This window comes from Otolemur garnettii, unplaced genomic scaffold (genome assembly GCF_000181295.1).
Source record: "Otolemur garnettii isolate 467f Iridium unplaced genomic scaffold, OtoGar3 scaffold00049, whole genome shotgun sequence".
Lineage (NCBI taxonomy): Eukaryota > Metazoa > Chordata > Mammalia > Primates > Galagidae > Otolemur > Otolemur garnettii.
Genome location: NW_003852444.1, coordinates 5,315,321 through 5,330,755, shown reverse-complemented (window position 1 = coordinate 5,330,755; position 15,435 = coordinate 5,315,321). Strand labels below are relative to the sequence as shown.

General features: G+C 36.6%; 1 protein-coding gene across 10 annotated transcripts in view; it reads left to right on the top strand.

Moving 5' to 3' along the window:
• Positions 1–14,712, top strand: part of LOC100947781 (putative RNA-binding protein Luc7-like 2) — a 66,224-nt gene extending 51,512 nt beyond the window's left edge. For all 10 annotated transcript variants that reach the window (XM_012806269.2, XM_012806276.2, XM_023514180.1 and 7 more), the window contains 5 exons: positions 1,446–1,622; positions 5,219–5,310; positions 6,689–6,718; positions 9,798–9,989; positions 13,443–14,712. In XM_012806269.2, coding sequence (XP_012661723.1) covers positions 1,446–1,622; positions 5,219–5,310; positions 6,689–6,718; positions 9,798–9,989; positions 13,443–13,620 — 669 coding nt within the window. In that variant the 3' untranslated portion in view covers positions 13,621–14,712. The remainder of the gene's footprint in view (positions 1–1,445; positions 1,623–5,218; positions 5,311–6,688; positions 6,719–9,797; positions 9,990–13,442) is intronic.
• The last annotated feature ends 723 nt before the right edge of the window (positions 14,713–15,435 follow it).

Sequence of the window (15,435 nt, the reverse complement as noted above, 5' to 3'; positions counted from 1 at the left end):
ATTGCAGCCATCATTGTTGTTTGGCGGGCCCGGGCTGGGGATTCGAACCTGCCACCTTAGGTGTATGTGGCTGGCGCCTTAGCCGCTTGAGCCACAGGCACCGAGCCCTGATACTTTTAAGACTATATAAATACTATGTTTCTCATCACTTTTTGATCCACAGGTTGTATCAGCTGTTGGTGATTTTTTGTTTGAATCTATTGATTGCCTTTTAAAGAACTTTCCTATAGATTCTATTTTTTTTTTCTTGTAGATTCTATCTGGCAATTTCCACTGACATTTTCTTAGTCAAAGCTACTAGAAAGCTTGGAAATAAGAGTATTTTTAGTTGGGCATATTGCTGACTCAAACAAAACCCAGAAATCTATCAGTACAGAGAAAGGGCACAGTGGGTAGGCAAACTGGCCAATTTTTATTATTTCATTAGTTAACTAGTAAATAAAATGGACGAGTATAGACACCTTAATCTAAGGTACGTTTTATTCATTGTCTTATTTTTTTTTTTGAGACAGTTTTACTTTGTCTACCTGGGTAGAGTGCCGTGCTGTCATCGTAGCTCACAGCAACCTCAAACTCTTGAGCTCAACTCTTGCCTTAGCCTCCCAAGTAGCTGGGACTATGGGCACCTGCCACAATGCTTGGCTAATCTTTTTCCTTCCTTTCTTTTCTTTCTTTCTCACTGTTGTTCAGGCTGACTTCAAACTGCTGAGCTCAATCTCAGCCTCTTAGAATGCTAGGATTACAGGTGGAGCCACCACACACCACCATTACTTTTTTTTTTTTTTTAATTACCATTTGATTCTACAATCCATTACTTTTTTTTTTAGAGACAGGGTTTTACTCTGTCACCCAGGCTGGAGTACAGTGGCATGATTATAGTTCACTGTAACCTTGAATTCCTATGCTCCAGTGATTTTCCTGTGTCAGTGTTCTGAGTAGCTGGGACAATAGGCGTATGCCACCCATGCTTGGCTAATTTTTTTCTTTCTTTTTAAAGCTGGGGTCTTGCTGTGTTGCCCAGGCTGACCTTGAATTCCTGGCCTCAAGAGATCCCCCACCTCAGTCTCTTAAAGTACTAGGAAAACAGACGCGTGCCACTGTGCCTGGCCTACACCTCATGTTTAGCACAAGTTATAGGAAAACAGCATTGTAGCATATGGTATGGCAAAAACCTTTTCAAAAAATTGTATTGTCTACCATGGTAGAATTATTTTGGTAGTTTCTTGACAAAAGTTTTTGTAGGGTGTATGACCTTTGATCTCCAGTGGAGAGGTCCCAAGGATAGAAGATAAGGATAAAGGGGCACACATAATGTTCATGACAAAATAGCCATGCTTTTGTGTATTAGTTAGAAAAAATTTTTGTCCAAGCATAATGTAGTTTATTCAGTTGTATGACTTTTAATGAGGCTTTATACGATGATTGTTTTTGTGACTTTTGTTTAGGAAGTTTATCGGAATTCTATGCCAGCTTCCAGTTTCCAACAGCAGAAGCTTCGAGTCTGTGAAGTCTGCTCTGCCTATTTAGGTCTTCATGATAATGACAGACGATTGGCTGATCATTTTGGGGGTAAACTGCACCTGGGATTTATTGAAATAAGAGAGAAGCTTGAAGAATTAAAGGTACATTGGTAAATTAATGTCCCCACTTTATTCTGTTTAACCACTTGGTTTTTGATCAATATTAATTACCTTTATGTACAATATTCTTAACTTTGATTCAGGTATGTTTAGTATCTATTAACAATCCTATTATTTTAGGAGGTAGCATTTTTTTTTTTTTTTTTGAGACGGAGCCTCAAGCTATCCCCCTGGGTAGAGTGCCATGGCATCACGCTCACAGCAACCTCCAACTCCTGGGCTCAAGCGAGTCTCCTGCCTCAGCCTCCCAAGCAGCTGGGACTACAGGCGCCCGCCACAACGCCTGGCGATTTTTTGGTTGCAGCCATTATTGTTGTTTGGTGGGCCCGGGCTGGGGATTCGAACCTGCCACCTTAGGTGTATGTGGCTGGCGCCTTAGCCACTTGAGCCACAGGCGCTGAGCCGGAGGTAGCATTTTATGTTGGATAGTATGCTGAATTAGGAAGCTCTCAAACTTGTTTCTAAACTAATAAATTTGTACAAATCCCCTGAAATTTACCTTGTTATCTTTTTAATAAAATCAATGTAATATTAATATATTTATGGGAAGATTTGGAAAAAGGAACCCGATGTGAAATATTTTGTTCTTCACCGAATAACAAGCTTGTAGAACCTCTAAGCCTTATTTTCTACTTTTGTTCCCATATCATAAAGTACTTAGGATATTACCTACTTTTTTTTTTTTTTTTTAAAGACAATCAGGCTGGGTGTGGTGGCTTAGGCCTGCAATCCTAGCGCTTTTTTTTTTTTTTTTTTTTTTTTGAGACAGAGCCTCAAGCTATCCCCCTGGGTAGAGTGCCATGGCATTACAGCTCACAGCAACCTCCAACTCCTGAGCTCAAGCGAGTCTCCTGCCTCCGCCTCCCAAGTAGCTGGGACCACAGGCGCCCGCCACAACGCCTGGCTATTTTTTTTTTGGTTGCAGCCGTCATTGTTGTTTGGCGGGTCCAGGCTGGGGATTCGAACCCGCCACCTTAGGTGTACGTGGCTGGCGCCTTAGCCGGTTGAGCTATAGGTGCCGAGCCGCAATCCTAGCACTTTGAGAGGCCGAAGCAGGAGGATCGCTTAAGGAGATTGAGTCTACAAAAAATAGAAAAACTGGCTGGGCATGGTGGCACATGCACTTGTAGTTTCAGCTACTGGGGAGGCCAAGGCAGGAGACTCGCTCCAGCCTAGGAATTTAAGGTTCCAGTGACCTACAATCATACCACTGTGCTCTAGCCAGCGAGACAGAGTAAGACCCTGTCTCAAAAAGGAAAAAGGAATTACTAATGCCAGTACGTTGTCTGATAAGGGTGGCTTTTTAAGAATTGTGGCACTAAAAAAAAAAAAAAAAAAAACTGTAGTGTTCTGTTGTGTTCTGTTGTGAATTGAGAACTGGCTCAAAGATGAAACAATGGGCAATCACTTTCTATGTATCAATAATAATTAGCTCTGGAATTAACTCATGCTGTAGCTGTGTATAGCTTGACATTTAAAATAGCGTGGAATTAGAATGTGCTCATTTTTGCTCTTACTATTCTGAGCAGTTGGGATGATCCATCATCATTTTTTAAACAGTCAAAATGAGTTTTAATACAGCAAGTGTTTGTTGGGCTGTGAGTTAAAACTCAGAAGTGGTACCTACCTGGGAGTCTGTACAGATAAAGGCCTAACACTAGGACTCTAGCATTGTACTTATATCTTTAAAAGCAGCAGCCTCAGGATGATGATTGGAAGTGGCAAAAGACATTTCCATATTAGAAATCACAGGGCATGGAAACTCATAATGATTTGTAATGGTAAATGTTCTTTTAAAAATACCAAATAATGCTGGAAAACATTCAGAGGAGGAAAATCTTGTGATTTTGAAATGTCCTTAAGAAATCATGGAAATGCATTTTGTAACCTGTTTTATTTCTTTGGGTGTAAAGTGTTTTTGCTTAGTATTGTGATATTGTATGTTTTTGTCCCAGTTATATAGTAATGTTTCAGTCCATCATCCAGCTTTGGCTGCTGAAATCATATAGCTGTGAAGATTTGCCTTTGTTTCTGTTAGACTGCTTTTCATTTCTGTTACTGAGTATCTTAAGTACTGTAGAAAGGTGTCACTTCTTCCTTTAAGGCTGTTTTGTAATATATATAAGGAATGGAATTGTGTTTTTAAAGAAAAGCATTTAAGTATGACAGTATACTATCTGTGTTTTCACCATTTCAAAAAAAAAAAAAAGAAAGAAAAAGAAATCACGGAAATGAATTGGATTAGCAAACTGTAGTATGTGTATACCATGGAGTACGATTCAGCCATAGAAGGGTGGAGATTTTACATCTCTTGTGTTTACCTGGATGGAGTTGAAACACATTCCTCTTAATAAAATATCACAAGAATAGAAAAGCAAGGATCTAGGTACTCAATACTAATATGAAACCAATATATGAACAACCACATGCCCATGTGAAAAAAAAACACAAGTATATTTAAGTGAGGAGGGGAGGAGGAAAGGGGGGGGGATTGGCAAGTTCTGACCTAATATGCACAGTGTAAGGGTATACAGCATAATCCCCTGGGTAAAGGGCTCAACTACATCTTGAACTTTACCTTGGAAATTAAAATAGTATAACCTGGCAGTGCCTGTGGCTCAGTGGGTAGGACACTGGCTACATATACCAAGGGTGGTGGGTTCAAACTTGGCCCAGGCCAAAGTGCAACAAAAAATAGCTGGGTATTGTGGCGAACACCTGTAGTCCCAGCTGTTTGGGAGGCTGAGGCAAGAGAATCACCTAAGCCCAGGAGTTGGAGGTTGCTGTAAGCTGTGACGCTACAGCACTCTACTGAGGGCAATAAAGTGAGACTCTGTCTCTAACAACAACAACAAAAAAATAGTGTAACCTAAACATTTGTACCCTCATATTAATCTGAAATTTAAAAAAAGGAAAAAGAAGTCATGGAGAAACATGAAATTTTCTAGAAAAGGAGGAAAGATTTTGAAAAGCAGACTTTTTATAAGCTTAATAATCACACCTGGCAAAATTTCAAATTGAATTGCTATTAAACAGATTTATTTTGTTTTTTTATTTCAGAACATTAAGGAAGTTTTTATAAGTGTTTTTATCACATGGATATCTTTTTTTTTTTGATACAGAATCTCACTATGTCATGCTTGGTAGAGTGCTGTGGCGTCACAGCTCTCAGCAACCTTGAACTCTTAGGCTTAAGCAATGGTCTTGCTTCATCCTCTCAAGTAGCTGGAACTATAGGTGCCTGCCACAATGCCCGGCTATTTTTGCTGTTGTTGTTTAGCAGGCCCTGGCTGGGTTCAAACCCACCAGCCCCATTGCATGTGGCTGGTACCCTCACCACTGAACTGTGTGTCCAAGCCTACATGGATATCTTGTATAATGCTTAAGTCAGGAGTGGTGTGCCCTTCACCAGAATATTCTTCACTGTCCTCAGTAGTTTTTATTCCATACCCATCCTTAAATAGATTTTGATAGTAATTGTACTGTATTGGAAACCAGATATGTTAAAATTAAGGGTAAAGCTTAATTAAGGTTGGACCCAATAAATAACACTTCTCATTTATTATATCATTTTTAAGAGAGTTGTAGCTGAGAAGCAGGAGAAAAGAAACCAAGAACGCCTGAAACGAAGAGAAGAAAGGGAGAGAGAAGAAAGGGAGAAGCTGAGGAGGTATGGAGCAATGGTCCAAGTATTTGAAGTTGAATCTCCTTGTTTCTAGAAAAAGATACTATTGATATAAAGTATTATATGTTAATAAATTTGTTATGCAACACATGAGTTTTATGCTGACTTAAAAAATACTACCATGCGGATTATACAAGTATATATTAGTAATTATAGAAATATATTAACTCTTAACTATTTAGCTGAAGATGATTTCCTTCAAAATGTGTGAAAGAGTGAATAAAGAATGCCTCATATCCTTGTCTTATAAAATTTATAACAAACCTTTTTCTAGCTCTTTAATTTTTCAGATTGGGCTAGATTTGTACCCTACATTGGCATAGAACTGTTTTTGTTTTTATGATGCATATTACACATGTTGATAAAAAGTTTCAGGGTTTTTTTGTTCCATTAATTTTTTTATACATTTTACTTTGGTTCTTCCTTTCCTCAATTCTAGAAGCCATAAACCATAAAAATTTCATTAATTTAATAGAGGCTAAATGTACACATTCTGGTTATATTATTAGTATTCATTAACTGAGCAAATCATAATTATTCATATTTAGAATGTCTCAACATTCTTTTGAGTCACTTTTTACCCAGTGGCATCTATAGCATAGCATTGTGATGGTAACATTCTTTGTAACTTTATAACTTCTTTAACAACTTTAGGATGAACAGGCTTATCAAAGGATTTGCCTATAGTTCTAATTTGCAATATTCCTTTAGTCTTACTACATATCTCTGAATCTTCAGAGTTGGCAGATGTGCTTAAACTAATTAAAACCGTTTATATGTGTAGTATGAGAATAGGTCTTTCTTTTTTATGTACACTAAAACTTTATGGTAATATTGCCCAGTATTCTAATATTTAAGTCTATGTAAATGATACTGTTTTAATAATAGAAAACTTTCACTTGAAATAAATGACATTTTAGGTAACATTGGAAATCTCAGTTTAAGATTCAGCTGAGGTGACAGTCAAATTAGAACAAAAATCTTTGAAGGACTGTACTTTCATATTTGTATGTGAAGAGAAAGTAGAGGAAGTGTGGGTTGCTTGTGTGGGAGAGTTTGCGGTTGCTGTGAGCTATGACAGCATGGTGCTTTACTGAGGGTGACAAAATGAAACTCTGTCTCAAAAAAAAAAAACAAAACAAAAAACTGAGTATTCTGAACTAAGGGAGCCCTGGCAATGTGGTGATCTTAGAGTTGGTGCATTTTGGAAAACATTGTGCTCATTAGCACATGCTTTATATTTATAACATTAATATAAAAATTAGTAATCAAGAGTAATAAAATTTAACAGCACATTGCACTAGCACACGGTTTTTGATTTGTTCATGGTCACTTTTCTAAAAATGGGTATTCTTTTTTTTAGGTCCCGATCACATAGCAAGAATCCCAAAAGGTAGGTATTACACAAGACAGGTGTAAGTAGTGAAGCATGTGTTTTTTTCAAAGGTAGTTTTTATAGATTAAATAGCTTGTAAAAATTAATGAGACATTTGACTGGGTGTGCTGGCTCATACCTGTAATCCCAGCACTATGGGAGGCTAAGGTGGGAGGATCACTTGAGATCAGCCTGAGCAAGAGAGATACCCCTGTCTATACTAAATAGAGAAAAACTAGCCAGCCATTGTGGTAGGCACCTGTAGTCCCAGCTACTGGGGAGGCTAAGGCAGGAGGATCACTTGAGCCCAGAATTTGAGGCTGCTGTGAGATATGATGATGCTATGGCACTCTACCCCAGGGCCAAAGAATGAGACTGTCTCAAAAAATAAATAAAGTGAATGAGACAATAAAATAGTATTCTGTTTTGGAGCTCAGTTTTCAGTGTTGTTATTTGAGAAGAAACTCAAAAGATACTTAAAAGTCAGAAGACACTTGTGAAGTATAGATAAGATAGATATATAGGTAATACAAGATAAAATTTGAGTGTGAGATTCACTGTGGGTTGAAGAAGACTAAAATATTTAACATATGCTCCAGTCTTTATATGAGTTTAGATGAGTTCAAGAGCAATCTCTTTGAACAGTGATTACAGAAACTTGCATTTTTCAAAGGGGTACCATCTTTTGACTCTCAGTGTTAATATTTAGGGGCTTTTTGAAACATTTATAGATTTTGCTAATTGCTGATAATTTTTTTCCGTCTGAGAAAATTGGGGAAACATGTTCTACTCCATTATTAATTCTTATTTGCTATTCTTACTCCTGTTATTGAGCCTTCTTCACGAAGCCATTCCCATCCAAATTGCCTGTTCTCATTCTTTTTCAAATCCTACGATTCTTCTTATTTAGATCACATTTTCTTTTTGAAACCTTTTGAGTACTCTATAGAGACTAACTTTTGCCTAAGAACCTTTCCCTAAAAGTAGAGCATTTTTTATGGAAACAAAACAAAACAAAACCAAAAAACAACCTTGTATTTATGTTATCTGCCCCTTAGTACTTTTTAGAATATTTCAATGGTATGTTTGCTTAAAACCCTAAGAAATTAACACTATTAATAAATGGGACCAATTGTGCCAGCTAATTTATATTACTGTTTCTCAGATCCTTGTTGAGAAGTAGAAACATTAAATTACAATACTCTTATTTTCTGGTGGATTAATATAAGCTGGTCCCTTTGTTGAAAAGATAAAGACTTTGATTTTTGTTTGCTCTTTGATCTCTGGTACTAGAGAGTTACACTGGGAGCAGAAAGTATCCAGTAAATAGTTTTTGAATGGATGTAGAATGTTTTAAAAAATGAATAAAAGTATGAATCAGTGGCTCAGCGCCTGTAGCTCAGTGAGTAAGGTGCTGGCCACATACACCGAGGCCTGCAAGTTCGAGCCCAGCCCAGACTTGCTAAACAACAATGACAACTGCAACCAAAAAATAGCCAGGCATTGTGGTCCCAGCTACTCAGGAGGCTGAGGGAAGAGAATCGCTTAAACCCAAGAATTTGAGGTTGCTGTGAGCTGTGATGCGACAGCACTCTACCAAGCATGACATAGTGAGATTCTGTATCAAAAAAAAAAAAAAAAAGATATCCATGTGATAAAAACACTTATACTTCCTTAATGTTCTGAAATAAAGTGACTCTGTCTCAAAAAAAAAAAAAAGTATGCATCAGAAGAAAGAGATACATAATAGCTAGCTCACAATGAGTGTTTAAAATATCCTTTGAAAAAACTTATATTGAGAGAGATTTATATTCCTCTCCCCTCTCCTTTTTGAAAACATTTTATTCAGCTGTTGTTGCTAAGTCCAGGACATGTCCCTGTAATACTGACATAAGCTGAATGCTTTTAAACTTCATTTATAACAAAATAATCATTTAAAAATGAACTCAGTTGGTAAATCTATCACTTGTATAATGTGCTTTTGAACTTAACCATATCAAATTATGAGAAAACACATTCTTAAAGTAACTTTAAGAAGTTTAACAGCTTTATTGAGGTAAACTTCACATATTCATTTTTAAAAGTCCATGATTTTTGGTAAATTTAAAGTTGTGGAACTGTCACTACAATCGAATTGAGCACATTTCCACCACTCTGTAAGTGAGTCTTGGAGCAGAGCTGCTCACCTCTCTTCCCCCTTGTTTTTCGTTAGATGTTCATGTTCTTCTCATCCTCACCCTTCACACACTTCATTCACATTTCTTCAGAATGTTTTTCCTTCTTCTGTGTATTCATTGGAAACATGTTTTGTTTTTGCAATTATGATGTTTGCGTTTTTTTCCTTCTAAATTGTGTGCTACTTGGATGGAGAACTGCCTTACCATATTTTAATTACACTTTCATTGGGCATATTGTGGGAAATCTAAATTTATTTCTGTGGTTGCATAACCTTTATAATTTAGAAAGGTAGTAAGTTACCCTAAACAGTATTCTTTTTTTTTTTGAGACAGAGTTTGACTATGTTGCCCTTGGTAGAGTTCCATTCTGTCACAGCTCACAGCAACCTCATCTTGGGCTTAAGCGATTCTCTTGCTTCATCCTCCGGAGTAGGTTGGAGTTGTCATTGTTGTTTAGCAGGGCCTGTCTGGGCCTGAACTCTCCAGCTTTGGTATATTTGGCTGGCGCCCTAAATAGTATTCTTTTTCATATTCCTTCATTCTGTCCCTATCAGGCACATACTAATTTCTAAAGAATGCTAAAAATCTTAAAAATTCAAATGAAATTAAATTCATAAGGCATCTAGATAATGCGGTGCCTGGCATATATAGTAGTGGTCCCCATGTTGCCTTATTTATATATATTCCTGATGTAAATTTATAGAATGCTAATTGTTCTCTGAGAATTAGTGTTTTGGTTATTATTTTGAAATTTCAGTATGTAGTTATTTTATTAACATGCCAATAATTTATTTTAAGGTAGATTATTTGGGAATGTAGAATTGGCAATAAGGCTACTGAAATAATTTCTTTTTAAATAAAAAGTCTTAGTAAATGAGAAATGTAGTGTTGAAGCTAAAAATGAGATTATATCTTAATAGATCCAGGTCCAGAGAGCATCGCAGACATCGATCTCGCTCCATGTCACGGGAGCGCAAGAGGAGAACTCGATCCAAATCTCGGGAGAAACGCCATCGCCACAGGTCTCGCTCCAGCAGCCGCAGCCGCAGCCGCAGCCACCAGAGAAGTCGGCATAGTTCTAGAGATAGGAGCAGAGAACGCTCTAAGAGGAGGTATTAATGTGTCGATCAGAGGATGTGGAGCTACCTTTTTGTTTTAGAGTTGTTTCTGTTTACTTATGTTACTTATGTTTAGAGCTTAGATTATTGGTTTGAAACTTGGCATTTGGTAATATATACACATGTGTGTGGGGGTGCAAACCCTTTTTTCCATGATTATATGGGTAGTTCTGAAAAAATATACGTACGAGCCAAAGTAAGAAAAATGAAATTGATGTATGCAGAGGTTGTTGCTTGTCTTTACTTAATAAAAGTTCTTTATAGGCAAGGTACCAATACCCTACCATTTTTTCAGTATGTATTAGCAAATTAGGGACTTTGAGAAGTCATTTCATTAAAATAATTATTTAGCCTTTGATTTATTGTTTTCTAGCTTTATTTGAACTGGTATTCTTTTTCAGAGCAGACATACTCCAGTATATTCTTGTTTAATCTGTGTCATAGATACACATTTTTATATGCCTTTGGCTTGGCAGGGCAGATTCATAACCTTAAGGAAGCTATAAGACTTCTTTGGGATTATGAGAAAACTCAAAAGGTGCTGATGCAGGGTAAGGTATGTTTAAGGACCTGAATGCCTATTAACAACAGACAAAGGATTAAAATTTGGTAGAGGAATTTAGCACTCATTGTCTGTATAGACAGACCAAGCTTCCAAAACTTTTTGGGTCACGTGATGGTTCTATAACCAGGTAATTTCTGTGTAATATAAACCATGATTAAAATGACTTTTTCAATGAATTAAATAGAGTCCATAATACAGTCCATAGAAAGCTGTTAAAATTTTTAGGTGGTTTTTTTTTTTTTTTTTTAATCTCAACTAGCTATTCCCTGAAGTTACGAGCTGAGTTTGTTAATAGGCTCTTAATATTTTGTTTATTTCTTAAGTAGTCCTTAAGATGTCTTTAATTAGTTAGAATTGTATACTTTTTAACCATACTAGAAAGTTGGTAATAACTTAGTTGATCGACTTTATTCAAGTTGCTCTAAGAAGTTCACTATATGTGTTAGAACACAGGACCAACATCTTTGACAATAATTAGACTGTTGTAAGACTACATATTGTAAAGTGTTAAATTGTGTATCATAGGATAAATGATCTAAGAGTGTAGATGAGGGAAATACCAGAGTAATTAGAAATGGCTTCAGGTAGTTGATGAAACTTGAATAAAGTGGGTATAATTTGAACAGGCAGAATTAGGCAGGAAAAAGATATTCTATATAGAGTATTTGATAGGCAAATACAGAAAATAATCAGGGAATTTATAAGGGACAGTGAGTGTAGGTCTCTTGTCTCATATTCTTGAGACTGAATTTGCATTTTAAAAAAGTTCTCTGTGAGTGTTACCTGCACACTACATTTTGAGAATCATCTTTCTAGATGGGAAGTCTAGATAATTTCTTGTGTTGATCTGCCCAAACTGTCATTGTTTCTTTCTGGTGTTGGTGAACTCAAATGTCTTTATTGGTGGTGGGGATGGGAGGGATGGGCATGAAGTCCCCTTGTCTGAGACTGTGTTACCTTAGTCCCTAGTGCTTCCTGCACTTACAGAGTTATATGGGAAATTTTTCCACCATACTACATGACACCCCTCACATCTAAGATATCAGCATGTTCCTAAAGAGGATTATTTTTGTAAAACTATTAAAAGTTTTGCTTTTCTCAAGATCACTTTTCATCTTTGAATTAAAATTATCTTTTAAAGCATTGTTGTTTTTACCAAAAGTTAGCAGATCATTGCTATTAAAACTATGTGTGATTACCTAAGATGACACGTTACTGATAACCTATTTGGGTTTAATTTTTCTAGGTACAAATTCCAGTTAAAAGTCTTTTATGTTATTCTTTTCTCCTAACCATTGTGAAATACTGGTCTCTGGTATAAGTAGATTGTCCTTTTGTGATCTTTTCCTGGCAAACAAGGACCATGTATTGACAGCTTTTCTTCTTTGTGCTCTATTCAAACATGTATAGTGCAGACCTCAGACTACTTGGGTTCGTGACCTTGGCCAAGTAACTTATTTTTCTACTTGTCTTTCCCCATTTAAGTAGAAATAGTAAGAGTACCTGTTTTATTAGGATTATTGGTGTTTAAGTAAAATTGTATATGGAAACTGCTTCTAAGTGGAACATTGTAATCTCACACAAAACATTAGTTGACTTCATCTAATAGTTTTATTTCAGTTATTATTACTGACCTTTGAGACCTACCAGCATCTGTCCTTATTCTTAGGCATCATTTCTATCATATCTGCATAGTCTACTCCTACAAAGGTTGTGGGTAGGGCTGGTATAGACTTGAAATTGCAAGACTCATATTGTGGGGGTTTTTTTACACATTTTTTATTAATAAATATTAAATCCTTAAGTAGAATGCTCAAAGTTGACATTATTTAATCTTTTAGTCTTTTGTTTACCCTCAACTACATTTCTAAAACTAAAGGTAGTAGTATTTTTATTTTTTTCCTCATGGTATTATTCAAGATTCTTAGCAATGCCACAGATCCTAATTCCGAGCATGGGTTAAGTAAAAGAACCAAATAGATAATACTACATGTATGTTACTGATTCATTCTAGATGTTGAAAGTATAGAAGATTCCATATTTATTCTGATCCCATAATATACTTTGGTTTTCCTTCTGATTGAATCTCTGATAAGACTTTTTTTGGTTATTTATGTTTCTTATCCAAATTGAGAATGGGAACGGAGTAGGTAAAAATTAATCAAGATTTATTACAGTGTGAGCATTTTTCTGTCTTCTGTCCCCCCACCCCGTGGAATGAACTAACACAAGAGTGGTGAAGCAGATTTTTGAAATAATAAATAAATGGTTATTTAAGCCATATTATTAATCAAGTAGTTCTGTTATCTAAGTTGGGTGTTGGCAAACTATTACTTACAGGCCAAATCTGTCCTGAAGTCTTGTTTTTGTACAGCCAGCAAGCTATGGATGGTTTTTACATTCTTAAAGGTTGATAAAAAGAAAATCATACTAACACAGAAACTGAACGTGACCCACAATGCCTTAGATATTTGCTATCTGGCCAGACATCAAACAGAAAAGGCTTGCTGACCTCTGTTCTAAATTACTGATTTCTCTCCAATTTGGAATCTATATTCAATTTAAAAAAAATTTAATACAAGCGATTACATACCCTTTTTATGAACTGGAAAAGCTTTGTGGTAGTCTCTGCGATAATGAGAGCATCCGGTAGGTCATGATTTTGGCTTCTCCTTTGTGACCCCTCAGCCATTTGTTTTTACCCATCTTCTGGTTTGAGTTCCTTATCACTACAGTAGTGCTCTGTTCTCTCCGAAAACTGACTCTTCTGTCTTGGGTATATATATCTTCAGCTGTCAACATCTTAACATTTATCCTATTTTTTTTATTTTGGAGTTTTGGGTTTCCCACCATATTTTGCTCCTCAAATTAATATTTTTCAGATCCTCAAAAGAAAGATTCAGAGACCAAGACTTAGCATCACGTGACAGAGACAGGAGTTCAAGAGACAGATCACCTCGTGACAGAGATCGAAAAGATAAGAAGCGGTCCTATGAGAGTGCTAATGGCAGATCAGAAGACAGGCGGAGCTCTGAAGAGCGTGAAGCAGGGGAGATCTAACTAGCGGTGTACATATCTTCAATCCTTAAGCTTCCCGTGGAGTTACATACATTGTTTAGTTTACAGCTGTTCAGGGTGACAGTGAGCAGATCCCAACACCGAGCCAGCTAGGCTAGATGGACAGTATCTAAGTTGATCTGAACTGAACCTGTTTTCCTTGTTGAAGCCTAAAACTACATCCATAGTTTCTGGTGAACCTATAATACCATTCTGAAAGTACCGTTTTATATAATAAGACACTGATCTCTTTATTCTTTCAAGTAGGAGTGATAGTGAACAAATTGTGTTATTTGCCTTGGGATTTTCTGAACATTTGTAAAATGCTGTCTTCCTTTCCAGTCCAAACAGCAGCAGTTTGGCAATTGTTCTTTTTAATTATTCTTCCTCTAACTTTTGTATCCCTGAATACCTGCACCCTCCAATCCTTAGAGAAAAGGGGACAGGGAAGCAATATAGCTTCTGTTCAAAGATTCTGTTCCCATTAACTTGCTGATTACAGTTCAGAGCATTTATACTGGAATGTGTGCTGGAGAAATGGATAATATTGGGGTTTTGTGTTTGTTTAACGGTGCCTATTTAGAGTTGGAAGTTGAACAGCTGTTGCATTACATACTTTTTGCTTTTTATTGAAATTTTGAAATCAAACTTGTCTTGATTTTTCTGTTCTATTGAATTGCTATGTTCAGGATGTTCTGCAGGGGGTGGGGGCAGGGACTCTTTCGTAATAAGCACTTGTTTTATTTTGTGTGTGTGGAGTATAAAGACTACACCCTTATTGTAAAAAAATAATAATAAAATGAAAGAAACAATCACCACCACCATTACCAAACTAACTTGTCTAGTACATTGTCACTAGATCTGTGTGCTGTGGACATTTCCTGTATTCTGTTACATGATTAATGGTGCCTTACTGTGCCAGGCACTAAAGGAAATACTCGCAAAGATTCCAGATGAACTATTGCTCCACCTGGGCCCCTTGCTGACTGTATTCCAGCCACTGTAGAGGAGAACTGGACCTGCAGAAGAAATTGGGGCATTTTGTTTGTTTTTCTTCTCATTCAACAAATTTAAATAAAAACAGTGTATATGTAACCAACACAAGAGACTAAGTTTCTGCATTGAAGAGCTATATACCCACTAGAGACTTAAACAGTAGTTGGCAGGTATCTTGTGTGATTGTAGAAAATGAACACAAATTCATTAAATCATGAAATTATATCTGTGAGCTTACTTAACTAAGATTAACTTTCAAGAACTATTCATGTCTTTAGGTCCTGAAGTTTGACAGATTCTCTGTGAGAGACTGTTGCCTCTATGTATGTGTGAGTGAGAACATAGAGCGCAAGGCTTCCCAGTAAGAATCAGATTTACATTGAAAAGGGACACACATCGAGCTCCTGATGTGGCATTAGCTGAAAGTTTGCTGCCATATTTGGTTCTGTGCATTCAGTTTATAGGGAGTTTAATTTGAGAGTCCCATTTGCATAAGTGGCCCATTTCCCTTTTGTTTTTGGGTGCTGAGGAATTAATTGTTTTATATCTGCTTTATTCCTGGTAGCCTGTTAATCCTTATAAGCACTTGGGATTTAGTATGTTGGGGTGTAGAATAAGGTTAAAAGAGTTAGCTGGTAAGTGAAGGAAGGATGTTTGGGACTGGACCCAATATAGTTAGTGGTATACCTGGAATTAGAGATTGAACTCTAAAAACACTTGAAAAATACGTGTCATTACATTTGTGTAATTGAAATGGAATACGTATAGCAGTACCATGTCTGTATTATCAGCTGGTACTACAGTTGTGATTTCTAGGTGGTC